General features: G+C 42.7%; 1 protein-coding gene across 1 annotated transcript; it reads left to right on the forward strand.

Annotated features, from left to right (window-relative positions):
- The first annotated feature begins 17,763 nt into the window (after positions 1-17,763).
- On the forward strand, positions 17,764-23,752 carry HHEX (hematopoietically expressed homeobox). The gene is made up of 4 exons (XM_058697183.1): positions 17,764-18,231; positions 20,389-20,567; positions 20,772-20,822; positions 22,622-23,752. Exons 1-4 carry the CDS (start codon positions 17,868-17,870, stop codon positions 22,838-22,840), a joined length of 813 nt encoding a protein of 270 aa, XP_058553166.1. The 5' UTR covers positions 17,764-17,867; the 3' UTR covers positions 22,841-23,752.
- The last annotated feature ends 518 nt before the right edge of the window (positions 23,753-24,270 follow it).

Here is a 24,270-nt window from a genome sequence, read left to right on the forward strand (position 1 = left end):
CTTGAACCCAGGTTAATTGAAATTTGTCTAATCCAAAATGCAGAAAGAAAAAAGAATGAAGGAAAAACTAAATAAAGCTTAAGAGACCTGTGGAGTGCAATGAATCATACCAACATTTGCAAAAAGGGAGTACCAGAAGGAGAGGAGGGGAATGGGCAGAAATACTTGCAATAATGCCTGAAAACTTCCCAAATTTGTTGCAACACTTGAATCTGTACATCCAGGAAGCTTAACAAATTCAAACAGGAGAAACTCAAAGAGATTCACAATGAGAGACATTATAAATTTTTTTTTTTTCAACGTTTTTTATTTATTTTTGGGACAGAGAGAGACAGAGCATGAACGGGGGAGGGTCAGAGAGAGAGGGAGACACAGAATCGGAAACAGGCTCCAGGCTCCAAGCCATCAGCCCAGAGCCTGACGCGGGGCTCGAACTCACGGACCGCGAGATCGTGACCTGGCTGAAGTCGGACGCTTAACCGACTGCGCCACCCAGGCGCCCCTGAGAGACATTATATATTCAAACTATCTAAAGCTGAATACAGAATCTTGAAAGTATCAAAGTGTATGTCATCTTCAAGGAAATGCAAATCAAAACCACAGAAAGATACCAGTTTACATCCAAAAGGATAGCTATAGTAAAAACAAAAAATAACAAGTATTGGTGAAGATGTTCAACGGGAACCTTCATATATTGCTTGTGGGAATGTAAAATGGTTCAGTCATTGTAGAAAAATAATTTGATGGTATCTAAAAAAGTTAAACATAAAATTACTGTATGACCCATAATTCCCTTTCTAGGTACCTATCCAAGAGAAAATAAAAAAATCATCCACTTAAAATACTTGTACATATATGTTCATATCACCACTATCACAATAGTCAAATGTTATAAACAACCTATGTGTCCATCAACATATGAATGGATAAACAAAATGTGGTATATACATACAATGGATTACTACTTGGCCATGGAAATGAATGAAATACTGGTACATGATACTGTGTGAATAAACCTTGAAAATATAGTGAAAGAAGTCAGATGCAGAAGTTCATATATTGTGTGATTATGATTCCTTTTCTACAAAATATGCAGAACAGGTAAGTTCATAGAAACATACTGGTGATTGCCAAGGCTGATTGAGAGGGGAAATGGGAGTGACTAATAAGTATGTAGATTTCTTTTGGGATATTGGAAATATACTGGAACTAGATAGATGTGATGGTTGTGTAATATTGTGAACATATTAAATGCTACTGAGTTATGTACTTTATTTAAAAATTTTCATTTTTTCATGAGACATAATTGGCATATAATAGTTCAATATAATTATTCAATATTTGTGTATATTGAGAAATGAGAACAGTAAGTCTTAAAATGATTCATTGTATGTGATTTTGGCCTAAAAATCCATTCAAAATAGAAGAGGTAATTGAATCATAGTGGCATTAATATTGTAGGTAGAATTAATTAGCAGATGGGAAAAAAAGTTCTTAAATGTTACAATCTATTTTAATTTTGTTTTAATTTTTTTGTTATACAATACGTACTTTTTTTAAGTAATTTTATTTATTGTTTTTTTAAAATTTTTTTAAATTTTTTTTTTTAATGTTTTCATTTATTTTTGAGAGAGAGAGAGAGAGAGCATGAGCAGGGGAGGGGCAGAGAGAGAGGGACACACAGAATCCGAAGCAGGCTCCAGGCTCCGAGCTGTCAGCACACAGCCCGACGTGGGGCTCAAACTCAGACTGTGAGATCATGACCTGAGCTGGAGGCAGATGCTCAACCGACTAAGCCACCAAGGTGCCCCTTATTTAATTTACATACAAGTTAGTTAGCATATGGTGCAACAATGGTTTCAGGAGTAGATTCCTTAATGCCCCTTACCCATTTAGACTATCCCTCCTCCCACAAGCCCTCCAGCAACTCTCTGTTCTCTATATTTAAGAGTCTTTTACGTTTTGTCCCCCTCCCTGTTTTTATATTATTTTTGCTTCCCTTCCCTATGCTCATCTGTTTTGTATCTTAAAAGTCCTCACATGAGTGAAGTCATGATATTTGTCTTTTGCTGACTAATTTCGCTTAACATAAAACCCTCCAGTTCCATCCACATAGTTGCAAATGGCAAGATTTCATTCTTTTTGATTGCTGAATTTGTTTTAATTTTTTTAATGTTTATTTTTGAGGGAGAGACAGAACATGAGTGGGGGAGGGGCAGAGACAGAGGAAGACACAGAACCTGAAGCAGGTTCCAGGCTCAGCTGTCAGCACAGAGCCCAATGCAGGGCTTGAACTTGTGAACCACGAAATCATGACCTGAGCCAAAGTCGGAAGCTTAACTGAATAAGCCACCCAGGTGCCTCTGTGATTTTTTTTAAGTTTATTTTGAGAGAGAGAGAGAGAGAGAGAGAGAGAGAGCGCACATGTGCACGAGTGAGGAAGGGAGGGGCAGAGAGAGGAGAGACAGAAAGAATCCCAAGCAGGCTCTGCATTGCCAGTGAGAAGCCCAGTGCGGGGCTTGAACTCATGAACCGTGAGATCATGACCTGAGCTGAAACCAAGAGTCAGATGCTTAACCAACTGAGCCACACAGGTGCCCCTAAAGGGAGTTTTTAAAAGTGGATGATGGGTTAGAAGAAAATAGCTACACTAGACATAACAAGACAAAAGCACAGAAACAAAAGAAACGGTATGGTGAAAAGATCTAACATACATGTAATTAGAGCCTCCAAAGGAAGAAGAGAGAATGACTCAGGCTCTGTAAATCTCAAGCAGGGTGAATATAAAGTCACACCTAGGTACACCATAGTCAAACAGCTAAAAGCCAACAATAAAGAAACAGTCTTATAAGTAACTAGAAAAAAAAAAAGACATTACTAGGAAAAACAATTAGGCTGACAGCTGACTTTGCAGTAGAAAGAAAGGAAGCAGACAATGGAATGACAGCTTCAAAGTAATGAATAAAGTAAAGTCAGTGGGAATGGTAGAGTAAGGTCCTCTGAAAACAGTCCTCCATAAAAGCAAGGAGACACTGAGAAAATTTGTCAAGAGAAAAATTTTTTAGAATTCTTGTAATAAACCAAAGGCTTGGAATAATCCAAGGAGCATTTATTTTTTATTTTTTTAAAGGCTATATTTTGGTTAGAATGATGAGCTTTGTGGGATTTTAACTTGACCTATTCTCATCACTCTCCCCAGCTTCTTATTAGCCTTGAAAACCAACAGTCCCACGATCATAGTGAAAACCAGTAGCCTAGCAGCCACTGACTGGCATAGAATAGGTTTGGAGCTTTCTGAAAACACCATTCTCAAATAACTGTCATTATTTGACCTATCTGGCAATTCTCTGGAGACCCCCCCCCCCCCCTTCACAGGACTTGTCTTTATTTGACCTGACTCTGACCTTGCTCAGTGAATATAGCCTTTTTCCTGGGGGCATTTGTTGAAAATAAGCAGCAACCATAGTTAACATTGCTCCTGTCTGAGTTAGTGATCTTCCACCTTAAGAAAGTGGGGAGCCTGATGTGGCGCTCACATCCATTACCCTGGGATCATGACCTGAACCTAAATCAAGAGTCGGATACTCCACCAACTGAGCCATGCAGATGCCCTTGGCAATCTGTCTTTTAATTAGCTTATTTAGAACGCTTACATTTAATTTTATTATTGGTCTTAAATATATAATCTTGCTGGTTGTTTTGTTTGTTTCCTCTGTTCTTTGTCCCTTTTTCCTCTTTTTCTGCCTCTTTTAGAATTAATTAAATGTTGTTATGAATCTATTTTATTGCCATTAAACTTCTGTTTAGTTGTTGTCCAAAGGTTTGCAATATACATCTTGAATTAATCAGTTTACTTTCAAAAACATTATACTGATGCAAGTATAGTTTAAGAACCAAACAACAGCATACTTTTAATTATTTCTCATCTTTTCTGGTTGTTTCCATTTTATTTTTATATTTGCAATAGAACTACAACGCATTACTACTATATTTTTTTAAATGAGTGTCATTTATCTTTTAGATAAAAAATAAGAGAAAGAATGTCTTCCTATTTATTTTCATTTTAGCCATTTCCAGAGATCACTTGTTTTTGTAAATCCATTTATTTGTTTACAATGCCATATATATTTCTCTTGCTTAAAGAAATTCCTTGAACATTTCTTATAGTACAGGACAGCTGGTGATGAATTCTGTCAAGTTTTGGTTTCTAAATAATTCTCTGTTTTGTCATTTTTGAAAGATATTTCATTGGGTATAGATTTCTGGGTTGATAGTTATTTTCTTTCAGCACTTTAAAGATGTCACTCTTTTGTCTTCTGGTTGCAGTTTCTAACAAGAGGGCTGGTAGGTAATTCCTATTTTTGCTTTTCTGCATTTAATGTCTTCTTTCTCTGGATGCCTTCAAAATTTTCTCTAGAATTTTGGCTTTCAGTACTTGTAATGGGGGGAGGGCAGAGAGCTAAGTTGCTGGAGGGCTTTTCTCAATATTTCTGCTCTATTCTCCACTTTCAGCCTTCCCTGTGTGCCTGAGCCATGGAAGAGTCTCTAAGCACATTTTTGCCCTTCTGCCTTGGGAAGGATGCTATGCCTTGATTCCTGGGGTTTGTTGGCTGGGGTGGAGGTTGAGGAGGGTTTTCTGTTGGGCAGGTCCAGCCTTACTTCTAAGCAGGCCCTGTGTCCCATGTCTTAGGGGAGTTGGGCTTTCTCAGTGATCCCGTCCCTCCCTGGGGTCGCCAAACTCTGACCATATCTTTGGCCCTTTCTTTGCAGGGAAGAGTGTCATGCCCCACCCCTAGGAGTGGATGTTTTCTGTTTGTGTTTGTTTTCACCTTTATCTCAATCACAGTGGTCTTTACCTGTTCCCTAGGAGCCAGGATGGTTCTGCCCTTCTCCCTGTGGCTTTTGTCTATAAGGAAGAAGGGTCTGGGCTCCGTGCCTCTCGTGTAGTGAAGGCTCCTCCCTTCCCAGGGCCTGCATCATGGATGTAGGCTGTCTCTGGTCTTCTGCCCAGCCTCCAGACTCTCTTGAGCACCTGGTAAAGTCTGTAAAGACCCGGCTAGTGGGTGCAAATTCCCACTGTGTCTGCACTTCCTAGAGATTCTATACTTTCTTGTTGGCTCATATTAAGCCTTTGGCAATTTGTTTAAACTTTTAGCTGACTTCTTCTTACATGTTTACATGGTATCCGGTGTCTCCTCCTCACAGGCTCTACCACAGGTCAGCTACTGCTCATCCCTGTCTCTCCTTAGGAAGTCCTGTCTTTCCTGAGAGAACTCAGCTGCCCTGAGACCTTAGCTCTCTGATGTGCTCATGAAAAGTTGTGTAGTTTATCTCATTTTTTCTTTGACAGATTTCTATGTCTTAGGTGGGAGCAGAATCTGTGTAATCTCGCATTGACATTGTCCAACGTGTCAGACAAATAGTGGACTGAGTTCAAGAGAGATTTCCTTTTCAAAAAAAACATTTTTTTTAACGTTTATTTATTTATTTATTTTTATTTTTTTTATTTTTTTTTATTTTATTTATTTATTTTTTTATTTTTTTAATTTTTAAAAAAATTTTTTTTTTTCAACGTTTTTTATTTATTTTTGGGACAGAGAGAGACATAGCATGAACGGGGGAGAGGCAGAGAGAGAGGGAGACACAGAATCGGAAACAGGCTCCAGGCTCCGAGCCATCAGCCCAGAGCCTGACGCGGGGCTCGAACTCACGGACCGCGAGATCGTGACCTGGCTGAAGTCGGATGCTTAACCGACTGCGCCACCCAGGCGCCCCAACGTTTATTTATTTTTGAGACAGAGAGAGACAGAGCACAAACGGGGGAGGGTCAGAGAGAGGGAGACACAGAATCTGAAACAGGCTCCAGGCTCTGAGCTGTCAGCACAGAGCCCGATGGGGGGCTCGAACTCGCAGACCGCGAAATCATGACCCGAGCTGAAGTCGGCCACTTAACCGACTGAGCCACCCAGGTGCCCTGAGATCTCCTTTTCAAATGTGTGCTTATTTTGTTCCTATTCTATTCTTATTAAACAAAATTGTTGTATGTTTACTTACCATTTCTTTTTGCCCCTTGGCAGCCAAAAGTCTTTTCTAGTCTTTCTGGTCGCCTTCTATGCCTTCAAGATACTTCCCCAATGTGAACCTGAAGAGACCGAGGAAAATAAGAATTTAATCTGATATCTCCTTAGGTTTAATCTGACCCCCTTATTCAAAAGCTTTTGTTTTGAAGGAAATTTAAAACCTTGTTGCCATACCTAGGCTTGGCATATTGTCTGATGAAGTAAGTGACTTTTGGTCAGCAGGAGTATCCGTAGCAGATGTCCCTTGGGACATTTTCTCCCAAAGAGGAAGAGAAAGAAGAGAAAAACATGAAAACACTTCATAGATATTCTATTAAAAATATTATTTTAAATGTCTTTTGTTGGGGCGCCTGGGTGCCTCAGTTGGTTAAGCATCCGACTTCAGCTCAGGTCATGATCTCACAGTTCATGGGTTCGAGCCCCACGTTGGGCTCTGTGCTGACAGCTCAGAGGCTGGAACCTACTTCAGATTTTGTCTCCCTCTCTCTCTGCCCCTCCCCTGTTCACACTCTGTCTCTTCTCAAGAAAAAATAAACATTGGGGCGCCTGGGTGGCTCAGTCGGTTAAGCGGCCGACTTCGGCTCAGGTCATGATCTCACGGTCCGTGAGTTCGAGCCCTGCGTCGGGCTCTGTGCTGACAGCTCAGAGCCTGGAGCCTGCTTCTGATTCTGTGTCTCCCTCTCTCTCTGACCCTCCCCCGTTCATGCTCTGTCTCTCTCTGTCTCAAAAATAAATAAACGTTAAAAAAAATTAAAAAAAAAAAGAATAAATAAACATTAAAGAAAAATTTTAAATCTCTTTTGTTATTTTCTCACTGAATTATATATCACTTGGTTGGATAACTCAAAACTAGGATAGTGAAAACAAAAGCTACCCTTTTAGAATCACCCTGATTTTTCTTTTTATCAATGGGAATAGAATCGATAAGCCTAATAATCTTTTCCTGAATTTTTGGTAACGACAAATAATAAGCCTATTTCCTATCCTTTATGTAAGAAGTGCCTATGACTTATTTTAAAATAAAATATTGGATAATTAAACTATAATTGAAATATTTGAAATATATGGAGCTTGAAATAACAGTGCAATTATTGGGGCGCCTGGGTGGCTCAGTTGGTTAAGCATCGGGATTCTTGATTTTGGCTCAGGTCATGATCTCAGAGTTCGTGAGATCGAGCTCCACGTGAGACTCAGTGCTGACAGCCCGGAGCCTGCTTGGCATTCTCTCTCCTCTCTCTTTGTCCCTCACTCAAATAAATAAACTTAAAAAAAAATAGTACTGGTATACATTACCATTGCTTATCACAGAAAATTCTTGTTTAAGAATCATATCTGAGGGGGGGCACCTGGGTGGCTCAGTCAGTTAAGTGTCTGACTTCAGCTCAGATCATGATCTCATGGTTCATCAGTTTGAGCCCCACATTGGGCTCCGAACTGATGGTGCAGAGTCTGCTTAGGATTCTCTCTCCCTCTCTCTCTGCCTCTTCAGCACTTGCTCTGTCTGTCTCTCTTTCTCTCTCAAAATAAGTAAATCAACTTAAAAAAAAAGAAAAAAAAGAAGAATCGTATCTGAGGGGTGCCTAGGTGGCTCAGTCCGTTAAGCCTCCAGCTCTTGATTTCACCTCAGGTCATGATCTCATGTGAGATGGAGCTCCACGTCGGGCTCTGTGCTGACAGGGCAGAGCCTGCTTGGAGTTCTCTTTCCCTCCCTCTCTGCCCCTCCCCTGCTTGTTCTCTCTCTCTATCAAAATAAATAATCATTAAAAAAAAAGAATCATATCTGAGATTAAATCCTTGCTTTGTTTATTAGCTCTGTGCCTTTGTACAAATTGTTTACCTTCTCTAAGCCTACTTCTCATCTATAAAATGGAGCTATTATCTATCTGCTGGACTATCAAAATGTAGCAAAAGCGTTCTAGACTTTCAGCCTTGGAGGTATAATAAGGTAGAAAACAATGAGAGGATACTCATTTTGTGGCTGGCCTTCTATCACCTCCACGTGTGACACCCTTCTGCTTCTTTTCCACAATCATTGCTCCCAAGACCATGAAAGAGAAGGGTGCCAAACTATGGCTCAGTGCCACAAGTCACCGTGCATAGAAGATGCTGCTTTTCATTCTGACTCCTGTCATTTCACAGCTACTGCCACCACAGAAACTCCATAGCAATTGCTATGATTCCTGCTCTTATCCTCATTCCCTCTGAAAATTCTTTTTCCTTGTTTTCTATTTTTTTAATTTTTTAAAGTTTTTAATTTTAATTCCAGTATAGTTAACATACAGTGCTATATTAGTTTCAGGTGTACAATATAGTGATTCAACAATTCTATTCATTACTCTGTGCTCATCATAAGTGTACTATTTAATCCTCATAACCCCCCCCCCCCCCCTTTGGTAACCATCAGTTTGTTCTCTATAATTAAAAGTCTGTTTCTTGGGGCACTTTGGGTGGCTCAATCGGTTGAGCCTCTGACTCACGATTTCTGCTTAGGTCATGATCTCATGGTCATGGGATAGAGCCCCACATCGGGCTTGGCCCTGGACGTGGAGCCTGCTTAGGATTCTCTCTTCCTTTCCCTCTGCCCCTCCCCAGTTCATGCTTTCTCTCTCTCTTTTCAAAAAGTCTATTTCTTGGTTTATCTCTCTCTTTTTATTCCCCTTTGCTCATTTGTTTGGTTTCTTTTTTTTTATTAAAATTAAAAAAAAAATGTTTTATTTGTTTTTGAGATAGAGCTTGAGCAGGGGAGGGGCAGAGAGAGGGGGACAGAGAATCCAAAGCAGGCTCTGTGCTGACAGCAGAGAGCCCAATGTGGGGCTCAAACTCATAAACCACGAGATCATGACCTAAGCCAGAGTCAGATGCCCAACCAACTGAGCCACTCAGATGCCCCGACTTCTGCCCATTTTTAAATTGGATTACTTAGTTTTGGGTGTTGAGTTTTATAAGTTCTTTATATATTTTGGATACTAAATCTTTACCGGATACATCATTTTACAAATACCTTCACTCAGGGGCACCTGGGTGGCTCAGTTGGTTACACACCTGACTCTTGGTTTTGGCTCAGGTCATGATCTTATGGTTTGTGACATCAAGCTCCATGTTGGGCTCTGTACTGGCAACATGGAGCTTGCTTGTGATTCTCTCTCTCCTTTTCTCTCCTCCTCCCCCTGCTCTCACACACCTGTGTGCACTCTCAAAATAAATAAACATTTAAAAAACATATCTTCAGCCATTCCATAAGTTGCTTTTTAGTTTTGTTATTGCCTTTGCTGTGCAGAAGCTTTTGTAGTCCCAAAAGTTTATTTTTGTTTTTGTCTGATTGCTGTGGCTAGGACTTCCATTACTACATTGGATAAAAGTGGTGAGAGTGAACATCTTTGTCTTGTTCCTAATCTTAGGGGAAATGCTCTCAGTTTTTCCCCATTGAGGATGATGTTAGTTGTGGGTTTTTCATATAAGGCTTTTATTATGTTGAGGTATGTTTCCTCTAAGCCTACTTTGTTGAGAATTTTTGTCATGAATGGATGTTGTTCTTTGTCAAATGCTTTTTTTACATCTATTGAAATGATCATATGATTCTTATCCTTTTTCTTTTTGAAGTGATGTATCCTGTTGATATGCGAATATTGAACCATGTTTGCAATATATTACAATAAATTGTACTTGATCATGGTGAATGATATTTTAAATGTATTGTTGAATTTGGTTTGCTGGTATTTTGTTGAGGATTTTTGCATCTATGTTCATCAGGGATGTTTGTGTCTGGCTTCTTTCACATAGCAAAGTGCAAAGAAACAAAATAAAAAATAAACAAGTAGGACTACATCAAACTAAAAAGCAAAATAAATTATTAACAAAGTGAAAGCACACTTTGTGGAATGGGAAAAGTATGTTTGCAAATCATATATCTGATTAGGGTTAATATCAAAAACATAGAAAGAATTCATACAATTCAATAACGAAACAAATAACCCACTTTAAAAATGAGCAGAGATCCTGAAAAGACATTTCTACAAAGAAGATTCATGAAAGGATAACAGTGCATGAGGGGTGCCTGGGTGGCTTAGTTGGTTAAGTGTTTGACTTTTTTTTTTTTTTAATGTTTTTTTATTTTTGAGAGATAGAGAGACAGAGCATGAGCAGGGGAGGGGCAGAGAGAGAGGAGACAGAGTCCAAATCAGGCTCCAGGCTCTGAACTTTCAGCACAGACCCCCAACGTGGGGCTCGAGCCCATGAACCATGAGATCATCACCTGAGCTGAAGTCAGATGCTTAACCAACTGAGCCCCCCAGACACCCCAGTAAGTGTCTGACTCTTGATTTCAGCTCAGGTCATGATCTTGCAGATCATTAGTTCAAGCCCTGAGTCCAGCTCTGCTGTGACAGCTTGTAACCTGTTTGAGATTCTCTCCCTCTCTCTACCCCTCTTCCACACACTCTCTCTCTCAAAATAAATAAATAAACTTAAAAAAAAAAACCCTCAAAAACCAGTACAGGAGAAGGTGCTCAACGTCATTAGGAGAATGCAAATTAAAACCACAGTGGGATTATCACCTCATGCCTGTTAGAACGACCATCATAAAAAAGAGAAGAGACAACAAATGTTGGCATAAATATGGAGAAAAGGGAACCCTTGTGCACTATTGGTGGGAATGCAGATTGGTGCAGCTACTATGGAAAACAGTATGAAGGATCCTTTAAAAATTTAAAATAGAACTACCATATGATCCAGCAATTCCACTTCTGGGATATATCCAAAGATAACAAAAACCCTAACCGAAAAAGATGTCTGCACCCTCATGATGTTCCTAGCAGCATTATTTACAATAGCCAAGACATGGAAACAACTTACGTGTCCATCAAAGGATGAATATATAAATATATGGAATATTATGCAGCTACCAAAAAAAAAATAAGGAAATCGAGAGGCGCCTGAGTGGCTCAGTTGATTAAGCCTCCAACTTTGGCTCAGGTCATGATCTCGCAGTTCATGGGTTCGAGCCCTGCATCAGGATCTGTGCTGACAGTTCAGAGCCTGGAGCCTGCTTCAGATTCTGTGTCTCCCTCTCTCTCTGCCCCTCCCCTGCTTGTGCTCTCTCTCTGTCTCTCAAAAATAAACAAATGTTAAAAAAAAAAAAGGAAATCGTAGTTTTGTGACAAGATGAGTGGACCTTGGAGGCATTATGCTAAGTGAAATAAGTCTGACAAGGAAAGAGAAATATTGCATGATCCCACGTACATGTTGAATCTAAACAAAAAACCCCAAAAACAACTCTAAGAGAAAGAGATCAGACTTGTGTCTATCAGACGTAGGGGGTGGGGGGAGAGGGAATTGGAGGAAGATGTTTAAAAGGTACAAAATCCTACTTACAAGATAAATAAGTACTCGCTGGAACTAGAGTGTATAATGCTAAGAGAAATTAGTCAGAGAAAGACAAATATCATATGGCTTCACTCATATGAGGAATTTAAGATACAAAACAGATGAACATAAGGGAAGGGAAGCAAAAATAATATAAAACAAGGGAGGGGGACAAAACATAAGAGACTCTTAAATACAGAGAACAAACAGAGGATTGCTGGAGGGGTTTTCGGTGGGGGGATTAGCTCAGTGGGCGAGGGGCATTAAGGAGGGCACTTGTTGCAATGAGCACTGGGTATTATATGTAGGGGATGAATCACTGGATTCTACTCCTGAAATCATTATTGCACTATATGCTAACCAACTTGGATGTAAATTAAAAAATAAAATAAATAGGTGCTAGGAATGCAATGTACATCATGATGACTATAGCTAACAATACTGTATGATATAGCAAGTCGTTAAGGGGGTAAATCTTAAGAGTTTTCATCACAAGGGGAATATTTTCTTCTTTTCTTTTTATTGTACCCATATGAGAAGATTGATGTTCCCTGAACCTATTGTGGTAACCATTTCACAATATATGTTTATCAAATCATCATGCTGTATGTCTTAAACTTATACAATTGATGTATGTCAACCGTTTCTCAATAACACTGGTAAAAATATCAGTTAATAAAGTCGCATGACAGGGAAAGTGTTTACAAAGGTCATCCGTGTTGCAGCATGTATCACTAGTACTTCATTCATTTTTATTGCCAAATATTATTCCATTGCTAGGATGCACCATGTTTTATTTACCCATTCGTAGGTTGATGGACATTTGGGTTGTTTCCACTTTTTGGGTATTATAATCCCGCTATGAACATTTGTGTACAAGTTTTTGTGCAGACATATATTTTCATTTCTTGGGTATGTGTCTAGGAGTGGAATCACTGGATCATACGGTAACTTTATTTTTAAACTTTTTTTTTTGGGTGGCTCTTGGTTTCAGCTCAGGTTGTGATACCAGGGTCCTGGGATTGAGCATTACATGGAGCTCTGCACTGAGCATGGAGCCTGCTTAGGATTCTTCCCCCCCCCCCTCACAAAAGAAGAAATAATAAAAGATTTATAAACTTTTCAGACACTGTCAGATTGTTTTCCAAAGGAGCTGCTTCATTTTACATTTCCCCTAGCAATGTCTGAGGATTCTGCATCTCCACAACCTTGCCAACATTTGCTATTTTTTGATTAAAAAAAAATTATTATAGCTACCCTGATGGGTATGAAGTAGCACCTTATTGTGGTTTTGATTTGTATATCCCTGATAAGTACTGACATAGAATAGTTTTTCATGTGCTTATTGGCCATTTGTATATCTTCTTTGGAGAAATGTCTATTCAGATCTTTTGCATTTAAAAAAATGGGTTTATCTTTTTATTATTTTATTATTGAGTGCTTCATCACTTTTTTAACTGAGCAAATAAACAGCATAAGCTTCATCAAACCATTCTTGATCAGTACATCCACATTACAGTGCTAAGTACGGTATAATATGTGAAATATAGACATCACTGGGTCGATATCATGGTGATTACTGCCCATGTGTTCCAGAGCTCTGATCCCATCCATGATGCAGATGAGACATTTGTATCTAATCACATTAGTATTCTGCAAGTTAGTAAAGCCTTAAAACACTAAGTAATTAGATTTTGTCAAGTTTTTAGTATATGTGCTGCCGAAGCAAGCACGGTCAAGTTTTAATTAAATGTAATAATACAATGATTTGATATGTGATTTAATAAATGATTTAGTCATTCCAGCACTTGAAGGTAATAAAACTTTCAGTGTAAGTAAAAATAGAACCAAATTGTGGCTCAGTCAGTTATGCATCTGACTCTTGATTTCGGCTCAGGTCATAATCTCACAGTTTATGGGATCGAGCCCCATGGTTGGGTTCCATGCTGATAGCAGGGAATCTGCTGGAGATCCTCTCACTCCCTCTCTCTCAGTTCTTCCCCCCCACCCCCAAATAAATAAAAAAACTTAAAAAGGGGACCAAATTGCTATCATAAAATCCATACATGCTTTCAAGCTGTAGCTAATTTGAAGTTTGACCTTTATGTGTAATAATTGAAAATAAGTTGCACTTGCTTATTTGTAAAGTTTATTTCTCTTAATTCACTTACTAAATATCTTTTAAAAACAAAAGAAGTTGGAAAAAAGAATTACCTAAGTTTTTACTAGATAAATTAGAGGTGAGACCCACCTTCCCTTCCTACAAAGTTTGGTCTCTTTTATAATAGCAGTGACTAAAATAAATGGTGCCAAATTTTTGGAGAGGGTCTTGTTTAATTCAGAATATAATTAAAATCTCATGTAGCTTTATTGGTTTTAGTATCCAGCAGAGAAAAAATATTGAAACTCCAAGAGATTTTGAATTAAATAGCTATAACAGTTTTGTTTTATTAGTTCTGACTGTGTGAAAAAAAAATTATAAGGACAAATTCGGAAAAATCTAGTTCTTTTAGAGCCCCAAATGACTTTTAAAACAATAAAACAAACTATAAAACCTACACAAGTGATATTAAAAATTATGTAGTTCAATAAATGTGACATTCACAAATGTGGTTGTAATTTTTTTTTTTTAACCATAGCAAAATGAACATGGATCTGACGACTGGATTTAGAAGAGGTAGTGTTATATAGCTTAACAGAATTAAGTAATTCAATTTGCTGGTGAGCATTATGTAGCGGAGTTGGAATGTTATATCAATGCCTTTTAAGATCTCCATCTACCTCACAGGGTCTGTGGCTAAATCAAAGAAAGGGATGATGCTTCCTCTTCCTATAGCAGTGATTATTTTCCTAGCATGTTAGTATTTATTTTTGGAAGGTTTGTAGATTTACATCGTTTTGGCTGGCTGCTATGTCACGCACAGAATAAACTATAAACTCATACAATTTTTGAAGATGGAGAATGACGGCTGGCTAGTGATTTACTGTAAAGGCATTGCATAAATTAGAGTAATCATCTCAATTGCTTGCTGGGTGGAAGGGGCAGGAAAAGAAAAACAAAGACAAGGGAGAAATATGTTGTGAGTAGACAATAATCAGTTACCTGGTTAGTTCTTTGGGGTCCCAATCTTTGAAGACCCAAACATAACTTTTGAAGGCACCCTTGAGCTTCAGCTAATAATTGTCCTTTCTTTGTCCCCAAATCCTGTCTCTGTCCTTGGTACACAGAAGAGCACACTTGCCTGAATTCTCCATCAAGCCATGCGGTGAGAATAATAACTGGGGGAATGGGCACAACATCCGAACGGACCACAGAGGGACCGATGATTCTCAAACAGCCCTCCATGGATAGTTTCCAGGGGCAACTTGTATGCAGACTTAACAAACAATTTAAATAATTTTTACCTTCAAAAAATGAGACTGCTTTCATTTTTTAACATCTGAAATCATACTTTAAAAAGTTTTATATTGGAAACTTTCAAATCTACAGAGAAGCTGAAACTAGTTCAATGGACATTAGTATAAGCTTCAACTAAATTCACCAATGAAGAACTTTCTACTTTGCTTTATCACCCTGTTTATATGTGTGTGTATGTGCATGTATGTTTTGGGTGTATTGAACTACTTGAAAGTTGCAGATGTCATGACGCTTCACACCTAAATACTTTAGCCTGCCCCTCCCAAGAATAAGGATATTTTACCCACAATACCAATATCACACATAACACAATAAACATTAATTTACTAATGTCATCTAGTGTACAATTCATTTTCGCTTTTTCCCTATTGCTCCCAAAATGTCTTTTATAGCCTTTTTCCCCCTTTAATCTAGAATCCAATCAATTGGTGTGATACCCTGAGATGTAAAAATCCTCACTCTCCATGATGTTTCACTCCATGGCTCTGGTCCAAAGATATTTCTTTCTTTTAGTTTTATTTATTTACTTTGAGAGATGATACTTCTTTTTTTTTTTAAGTTTTGTTTATTTGAGAGAGAGCAAGCATGCACATGAGTGGGGGAGAGACAGAGAGGGAGAGAGAGAGTCCCAAGCAGGCGCCACACTGTCAGCACCAAGCTTAGAGCTCAAGGTGGGCTTGATCCTCAGCAACTGTGAGGTTGTGACCTGAGCTGAAATCCACAGTGGATCTAACCCACTGGGCCACCCAGGCATCCCTAAAGATGATTCTTTCTTGAATGAATGATTACATGTTTGATTTTATCAAGCTTTTTGTTTTACATTTGTTAGCTGGCATCCTTTCAGCTTTACCATTCACCATCCCTCTCTCTCTGAGTATCACTACAGAGAGTGATACTTTGAACTGTTATATTCAATGTGTTATAATCCAAAATGTATTTTTGATGCTTAAACCACCCCAAATTTGGCCAATGGGAGACTCATCAAGGCGGTCTGTCTCCTTTCTGTGGTTTCTAGCACAAGGTGCCTTGGGCTTACCTTGTACTTTTCCTGCCCCAGACCTAGAATCAGCCATTTCTTCAAGGATCTACTTATTCTGTGAATAGGTCACACATCCGCATGGTTCAGTTCTCCCAATATTCCAAGTATATAGCATGTTCTTCCTTCAAATCCACCTCTCTCTTCCTAGACAGCCGATGTTACTAGTTTTTTGTGTATTCTCCCAGAGATAGTTCACATACTAGAGCAAAGGCACAGATAAATATCCTTGCCCTCTCCTAATGTTTTAACTCAAATGATAGCATGTTACGCTCACTGGGTCTGTCTGTGCTTGTAGCTTTTGCCTGTCATCAGATTCTCAAAGTTGCCTATGACTCCACCCCCAAAAGATTAGGAGCCTTTAGGCTAAGTTCCAAATGTTTCAGAAAAGCTCAGGGAAAATGACCAAAGTTTCATTGACCACACTCACATGCTACTCCTTCAACTTGGAATATTCGTCCCTCCCTAGGTTCTTTGACAACTACTCACTTTGCAAACATCACTTCCTTGGAGAACACTCTCCTTCCCTTAACACACCCCCTCTCCCAACTAGGTGATGTCCCTCCGTTGTAAGGTTTCAGATCACTATGTACTTCTCCTTCCTAGCACACACATAAGCCATTGCATTAAAGTTTGTTTCTCGCCTCCGTCAGGACAGAAACTACATCTGTCTTGTTCACTGCTGACACACACTAATTGCTCAACAGAAATGTGCGCAGTGAAACTCGAACTCGGCTCAACCAGACGCCAATCCACTCTTCCTTCGTCTGCCACCTCGCTGTAGTCGGAAAATAGTTCAAGATGTAAATAAAAAATCTCAACAGAAAAAGCTGGGCAATCTGCATCTCCACGATTAACGGAGGACCTTAGCAGAAACTGCTCACCGCGAGGTGTGACGACCGCAGGAGGGCGTCAATCAAGAAAATGCCCCCTTGCCCCGCAGGCGAGTGGAGCTGCACAGAGCCGAGGCCACAAGGGGTAGAGCCACGGATTCAATAGAAAACACGTGCAAAACTGGAAAGCAGTGCTGCGCGCAGCTGCGACCCCAGGACCCGGGGATAGGGGACACAGAGCAACCCCACTGGATCGGAGAAGACTGCACAAATTCTACCTGGCGCCGTAAGACCCAGGCCTTCCCTTGATTCCTCCCCGAAGCGGCTTCTGCGAGCGTCCTCACGGAAGTGGCTGAGTGCGGGGGCCCACAAATGAAAGGGGCTGGAGCCGCCACGAGCCCGGAGCCCCTGAAGTCTAGTCGTCCTTACCCCAAATAGGACGCAGCTAAGGGCTGGATTTCTGTCCTTGGGGCTGCCCCAGGAATTCAGGGCACTCTCCCAATACGTGCTCCGGAGACGCCCCGGGCAACAGCCAGTGCCACCGTTACTCCAGCGAGCGCGCCGACGGGGACAGTACTCTCAGGCCTGCGAAGGCGCGGCTCTGCCAGCGGCCTCTACGCCTGCCAGGCTCGAGTCCAGCTGCTCCGTGCCTGGGACAGGCCCCTGTCACCCTGGGCCCGGTCCTGGACCAGTGCTCCCCGAGTTTCGGCAGAATTGCCTCCCGGCAGGGGCTGGGACCACTTGGGTCCGTGTGTTCCAGGCGCTATTTTCCTCGTGTCTTCCCACGACGGACATGGCCCTGGGCTTCCTTCGAGGGCTTCCCGGACCAGGGTGCCTGGAACCCCGAGTGACGGCGGCGGCCAGCCGGGAACCGGGGCGCAGGGTCCTAAAAGGCTGCAAGCGAGCGCGTCCCGGGGGGCGGGGAGCTCGGCCGGCGGGGGCGGGCCAAGGGTGGGGGCGGGAGGCGGCTCCCGGGGCTCCGCGCCATTGGCCGCAGGGCCGGGCGGCAGGAAGGGGCCAGAGAGCGCGGCCCCACCCCGTGGGCGGCAGAGCCTATCGCCGGGAGCGCGGAGCGCGGATAAATGTAGCGCCGCGGCGCGGGCCGCCAGCTCTCCGAGGGGCCGGAGCGCAGCGGAGCCATGCAGTACCCACACCCCGGGCCGGCGGCGGCGGGTGCCGTGGGGGTGCCGCTGTACGCGCCCACGCCGCTGCTGCAGCCGGCGCACCCGACGCCGTTCTACATCGAGGACATCCTGGGCCGCGGGCCCGCCGCGCCCACCCCCGCCCCCACGCTGCCGTCCCCCAACTCCTCCTTCACCAGCCTCGTGTCCTCCTACCGGACCCCGGTGTACGAGCCCACGCCGATCCACCCCGCCTTCTCGCACCACTCCGCTGCCGCGCTGGCCGCCGCCTACGGATCCAGCGGCTTCGGGGGCCCTCTGTACCCCTTCCCGCGGACGGTGAACGACTACACGCACGCCCTGTTCCGCCACGACCCCCTGGGTAAGGCGGCCCGGGTCATGGCGGGGCCGAGCCGCGGCGGCGGCGAGGAAGGCGCCACCCGGCAGGTGGCAGCGTCCAGGAGGCGGCGGGGGCGGAGTGGGAGGCAATAGAAAGTTGTGGCAAAAGCGATCGAAAAGCGGCTCTCGGGCGCGCGCGGGGACAGGAGGCGCGGGCCCCAGTGGCGCGCGGCCGGGCTGACCGCACCATGACTCAGATTGGTTTTCCTGCACCTTGCAGGCGTCGGGGCGCGCGGGCCCGGGCGAGACCTCTGGCGCTGCCACGGGGGCTTGTGGCCGAAGGCAGTCTTGGGGCGCGTGTGTCGCTCGGGGTGGGGTCCCCTTAGCTGGAGGGACCGGGAAGGGAGTGCCAAGGCGCCCCGGGCGGGCCCTATGGGGCAGGGATAGCTGCCGGGCCCGGTGGTTACGAGGCTGGACCTGGTTCAACAAGCTTGTGCAGTGAAAGAGCCTGACCCTTTCCGTTCATACAGGAAATCTTGAGTTCTCGATAGGAGTAAATCTGGTTTCAGAAGCTGTTAAGTGTTTTCCTGGCTGCATGAAGCAGACCCTTCCCCCGGAGTAGTGCACGCTGCTGATTATTTTATCGACATCCTCAATACAGACAAATTCAGGAAACACTCGACTTCTGATAGCCGGGATCCGTTTTTCTGATATTGTTCATTTCCTCTGTGTGGGATGTGACTTTATGGCAGCTAAAATAACCAGTTGCTTCCTTTTTTTTTCCCCGAGGCTGTTTTGCACTAGTCTGAAGCCTGACGTAAGCAAAATCTGGAAAAAAAAAAAAAAAAAACAAAAAACAAAAACCAAACCAACAATGCCAGCTTTCAGTGTTTGGGGGCAGGCCTGCAGACCCACGGACGGACGGACGGACTGACTGACTGACAGGTCTTTGGAGTAGGAAAGGCAGTGAGGACACCTAGGGCATATGGTATTTTCGGGGCTTGTCCCCGTCAGTGCGCGGCCTAAGAAATAAGCCCACGGTGAGCCGCACTCCGGTGGCCTTTGGCGTCTTTGGCATCTGAAGCCCAGGGGGAAATAAAGAAAGGGGGGTCCTTGCCTTGGGCCACCAGGGTTTTAAATTTACTCTCAGCTATTGGCAGCTTCTGTAGGGACCCTAGAGACAGACTAGCATTTTCATTAATTAACATTTTAATGACCTCATGTTTATGAAGCGGCATCTAGCACAGCTCTCCACCCTCCTTTCTCATCTTTAGACAGATTTGGAGGGGATTATATTTTAGTTCTTTACTTAAAAAAATATTTTACTGTATTTTTGATTCCAGCCTCGAGGGTTTGGTGCGGGCGGTGACCCCCGGCGTGACTGTCTTCACCTGCTGGGGCCAGAGCGGGACCCTCAGCCGTGCACGGCCTGGGGTGAACGTTTTCACAGAGCGCGCCCTGGGTTTCCTTGGGTTACTGCTGGGACCGCGCAGGAGGAAGCAAAGGGTTTTTCGAGATAGACCAACAGGAAACACATTGACGGAAATGTTGCCATAGCCCACGGGGTAGCTTTAACTGGCCGCCCCCGCCGCCGGGTGTGAAATCAGAGGAGGCCGCTGCGCCCTGGAGCTAGGATTGGAAGCTCCAGGAACGGCCTAGAGTCGGCGCCTGGCCCGAGGGCTTCCCAAGCAGGCTCCTGCCCGCGGCCCCGGGCCGGAACGCCTTGGGTAGTGTAACAGCCCGGTTCCTTCCCAACACAGACAGACTCTGGGTATTTGGAAAGTGCGGCTCACCAAGTGAGAGGGCCTAGAAGTGAGAAGAGTTGTGTATAAATTCGAGAGCGACTCGTTCAAGAGGGTTTATTTTTAAGCTCAATTTATAGTGGGTGTTCTTTTGGGGGTCAAAAGATTTGTGCTTGAATCCAGCTATGGGTGTGATGGCCGTTTGTGTCTGTGAGTGTACAAGGGTCGTCTGCATGCATATACAGCGTATGTGTGTGTGACGTTGCGTGTTTCTGTATCTGGGTATGTATGTGTCTTGGTGGGCACGTATTGGGTCCTTGGGTGGGTGGGCATATGTGAACATGTCTGGTTGAGTGTTCTCCTGCGTCCCCTACTCCCCTTTGTCACTCCCAGGGCCTGGCCACTCCAGGGCTGTCACCCACTAACCCTAGGCTCTCTGGCTCTCTCTCTTCCCCTAGGCAAACCTCTGCTCTGGAGCCCTTTCTTGCAGAGGCCTCTGCATAAAAGGAAAGGTGGCCAGGTGAGGTTCTCCAACGACCAGACCATCGAGTTGGAGAAGAAGTTTGAGACCCAGAAATACCTCTCTCCGCCGGAGAGGAAGCGTCTGGCCAAGATGCTGCAGCTCAGCGAGAGACAGGTGAGCGCGCCTGTGGGCTCGGGCCGATTCCTGGGCTGGGGGTCGCGGGCGGAAGACAGACTTGGAGCCACCTTGCGCTCTGGCGGGTCTCATCGCGCTATCTAACGCCAGGAGCGCTGATCTGCTCCAGCCGCGGATCAGCTTCTCCATTACCCCCCAGGCGCCTTGGGTTCGTGGCAAGTTTTCTTTCTGTCTTTCCTGTAGGTCAAAACCTGGTTCCAGAATCGTCGCGCTAAATGGAGAAGACTAAAACAGGTATCGACATGGTTGTTTCTATGGAAATAAATATTTTTATCATGTTATCTCAATGCGAAGCCTGTTATGGGTTGTATGCAAAAGTCATTTGAGAGACTATTTAACCTCTTCACCTTGATTAAAAAGGCAAATAGTCTTGCTGAAATTCAGGATGAGTTGCTCAGGTGGCAGTAATGCTAAAAGCACCTAATGCAGTTCCTATATCAATTATGCTTGGGTTTTCACACACTGGCTAGTAAAACTCCGGGCTAATTGTTTTATAAACCCCATATGTTGTTTATCTAATTAACGCAGGAAAGATAAAGTAATTGACAGTAAATGACTTAAGCAGTTATCTTTGGGAGAAAATTGTTTCTTTTATTTACACAGCCATAATAAAACCAGGCAGAGCTCAAGGGTAAATATAAGGAAATAAACACCTTTCAGTCTTGTTTGCACTGTTTTTAGAAGAATTAAATATCAAAGAGTTTAAAATTATTTCCCACCTAATGCCAGCTCTTAAAATGAATGTAAGACATGTAAGAGAATATACAAGCTGAAACTTACTAACAGTCTTTTTTTTCCAATGACCTTGTTACGCAATATGCGATAAAAAGTAAAGGCTAATTCAGTTTTTGAAAAACCTCTATTGACTTAAAGCTAAAGATTTGTTTTTGATGTTCTAATCTGCAGGTCTTCTCCATAGTTGTCTGACAATTGCTGTATTGTTCATTTGTCAGTGTATGTACAGTTTAGGATAAATAAAATATTTTTGAAACAAGTAATACGAGTGGGGAAATTGAAAGCAGTGTGCATTTTTAAATTTAGCAGTCATAACTTTTTCATTAAAAATCAGATGGTGTCAAAACACTTTGAAACAGAAAATATCCCATAATTTCATTATTCTAACATGATTTAAAAATTTGCAGATTCCCTCTCAATCTCTGACCCTGTGCATCTATTTGTTACTTAGTTGCAAGCCTGGTGAATATATTATTCTATAGTCTTGCTTAAAAAAAAACATAGCAATATATCATAATATTTCTTTGTAGTGTTTATGTCTATTTTAGACAAACAGGATTAATAATTCACTCACTTATTTGGTTCTTGGTCAAAGATTTGACTGCAGTTTACCAGGAATTTTTAAAATAGCGGTTCCTATGTAATATGTGGGAATATATATTCCAGAAATTTTCTCCAGGTTTTAAGTAAATTGCAGTGAATTGTCTCCCTTTGCAGTTGGCAACATTCTTTCAGTTTTGCATTTTTACCTTTGCCATGATTTTGTAAGTTGCTCCGTATCATTTATAAGTTTATAAATTTAGTCCAGAAAATGGAGGAAAAAGGATTCAATCTAATGATTTTGAAACTTTCTCCTGAATTCACTACATAGCATTCATAGTTTTTAAATGGCTGAGAGACCCTGTTAATTGGCAAGGTTTAAAAATACTTGAAGAATGAAGATAGTGTGTATCTGTAGTAATCTGATTTCCCTTCTCCCTTAAACTCTTAGAACCTTGAGACCATGAGTCTGGGCTGGAGCTAAGTGTTCATTTGACACAACCCATTTAGTTATATTTGTGACTGCTTGTTCTTTTCTCACAAGAGCATGATCTTTCTCTGATGTGACAGGCACTTTTATTCTAAAGTGAGACAGAAGCACAAATATGTGTTTTCTGAATAAAAAGATTATAGCTGAAAGCAAGAGATAAACTAAAAATTTTAAAGACGATAAAGAATGAAAACACATTCTGATCTGCGTCTCTTATGCCTCCATATTTCACGAGCCTACCAATTTCACTTTCATTCCTTTCATCCAGGAAAACCCTCAAAGCAATAAAAAAGAAGAACTGGAAAGTTTGGACAATCCTTGTGACCAAAGGCAAGACTTGACCAGTGAGCAGAATAAAGGTGTTCTAGATAGCTCTCAGTGTTCGCCCTCCCCTGCCTCCCAGGAAGACCTTGAGTCAGAGATTTCAGAGGATTCTGATCAGGAAGTGGACATTGAGGGCGATAAAGGCTATTTTAATGCTGGATGATGACCGTAGACATTGGCATGTTCGGAAAACTGGATTTGGGAATAACATTTGCTACAGAGAATCTCCATAGGTGATACTGGAAAACTCTGAGAAAGGGAATCAATTTTCTGGTATTCTGGAAACCTAAAATATTTGGTGCACTGGCTAAACAGCAAACTTACACTGAAACCTTAATTTTGACGTAAATGGTTTATGTACTGATTTTAGGCTGAATGATGAAGGGACTCTTCACTGCTTAGATTCACCCCCTTTTTAAAAAGGAAATTGTTTTTTCTATTTATAAAAAGTAATTTTTGAATTTTTTGTTAAATTTTTAAGTTATAACTTTAAAGATTTTAATAAGATCTTCTTGAATGACGTTTCTACAATCTGTATCTACATCCTACTTAATGGAAAAGCAGAAGGGCATCCCAGATCCAGAGGTGTGCCTTGGAAAAGGGGCCCACATTTCAGGCAGCCTTGGAATATTTTTAAAGGAAATGTTCTTTACTTTTATATTACATTCTTATACTGCTGCCTTAAATCCAAAGTGATCTCAGAGCTTCTGTCTCGGGGATGTGTGTGTTCTTTTTGTCAGAGAAATAGTTGATAAGAATCTTAAATGGTTGTTTTGCACTGTCACTAAGTACCTATATGACCAAGGTGTTAAAGGAATAGTACAGTACAAATCAAGCAGACAAACTGACTCGTCGGTGACTAAAATTAATCACAGACGAACTAGAAGTAGCAAGTTGATTAACTGTAAGTAGACTGTAGATATTGTGTTTTATATCAAACAGTGTTTATAATGTGTGTATATATAATTTTTTCGCTGTAAAAAAAAAAAGGCCAAAACGGTGGTGGTGGTGGTGTTGTTGTTGTTTTTTTTAAGTGAGTAACTTGTGTATAAAATAAACCCATCGGTGGGACGACTGATCTAGTCGGACCTCCCTTACTTCCAGGGAAACAAACGCAAGCGCCTCGCGGGGCTCGGCGCGGGGCTGCGCGAGGCAGCGGGTGGGTGGGCTCCTGGAAACAGATTTGGGCCTTTCCCCAAGGAAGGGGGAGGGTGGGGGGAGGGGCTCGGTGTGCGTGCGTCGCCGCAGGGGGAGGCTCCCGCCCGCGGACCCCCGAGCGCTGCAGGTGGGAAACCCCGGCGTGCCGGGTGGCGGGAAGAGCGAGGGCCGAGGTCGGCCGCGCGGCTGAGCGCGGGGCCGCCGAACCCCATTGATTCGCCTCGGCTCCCAGCCTGGCCCGGGCCACCGTCCTTGACCCGCGTGAGTCAACACTGCGTCATCCCGAGGCTGCCGAGCCGGGGTAAGGGGGGTCCGCGGAGGGGGAGGGAGGGCCTGGCGGGCAAGAGCAGGGAGGTAGTTTGCGCTGAGACTTCGGGTCTCAAGCTTCAGCGAGCTTCAGAAGCGCCTGCAGACTTCTTGATACTCATTGCCGGC

Source organism: Neofelis nebulosa, chromosome 13 (assembly GCF_028018385.1).
Source record: "Neofelis nebulosa isolate mNeoNeb1 chromosome 13, mNeoNeb1.pri, whole genome shotgun sequence".
NCBI lineage: Eukaryota > Metazoa > Chordata > Mammalia > Carnivora > Felidae > Neofelis > Neofelis nebulosa.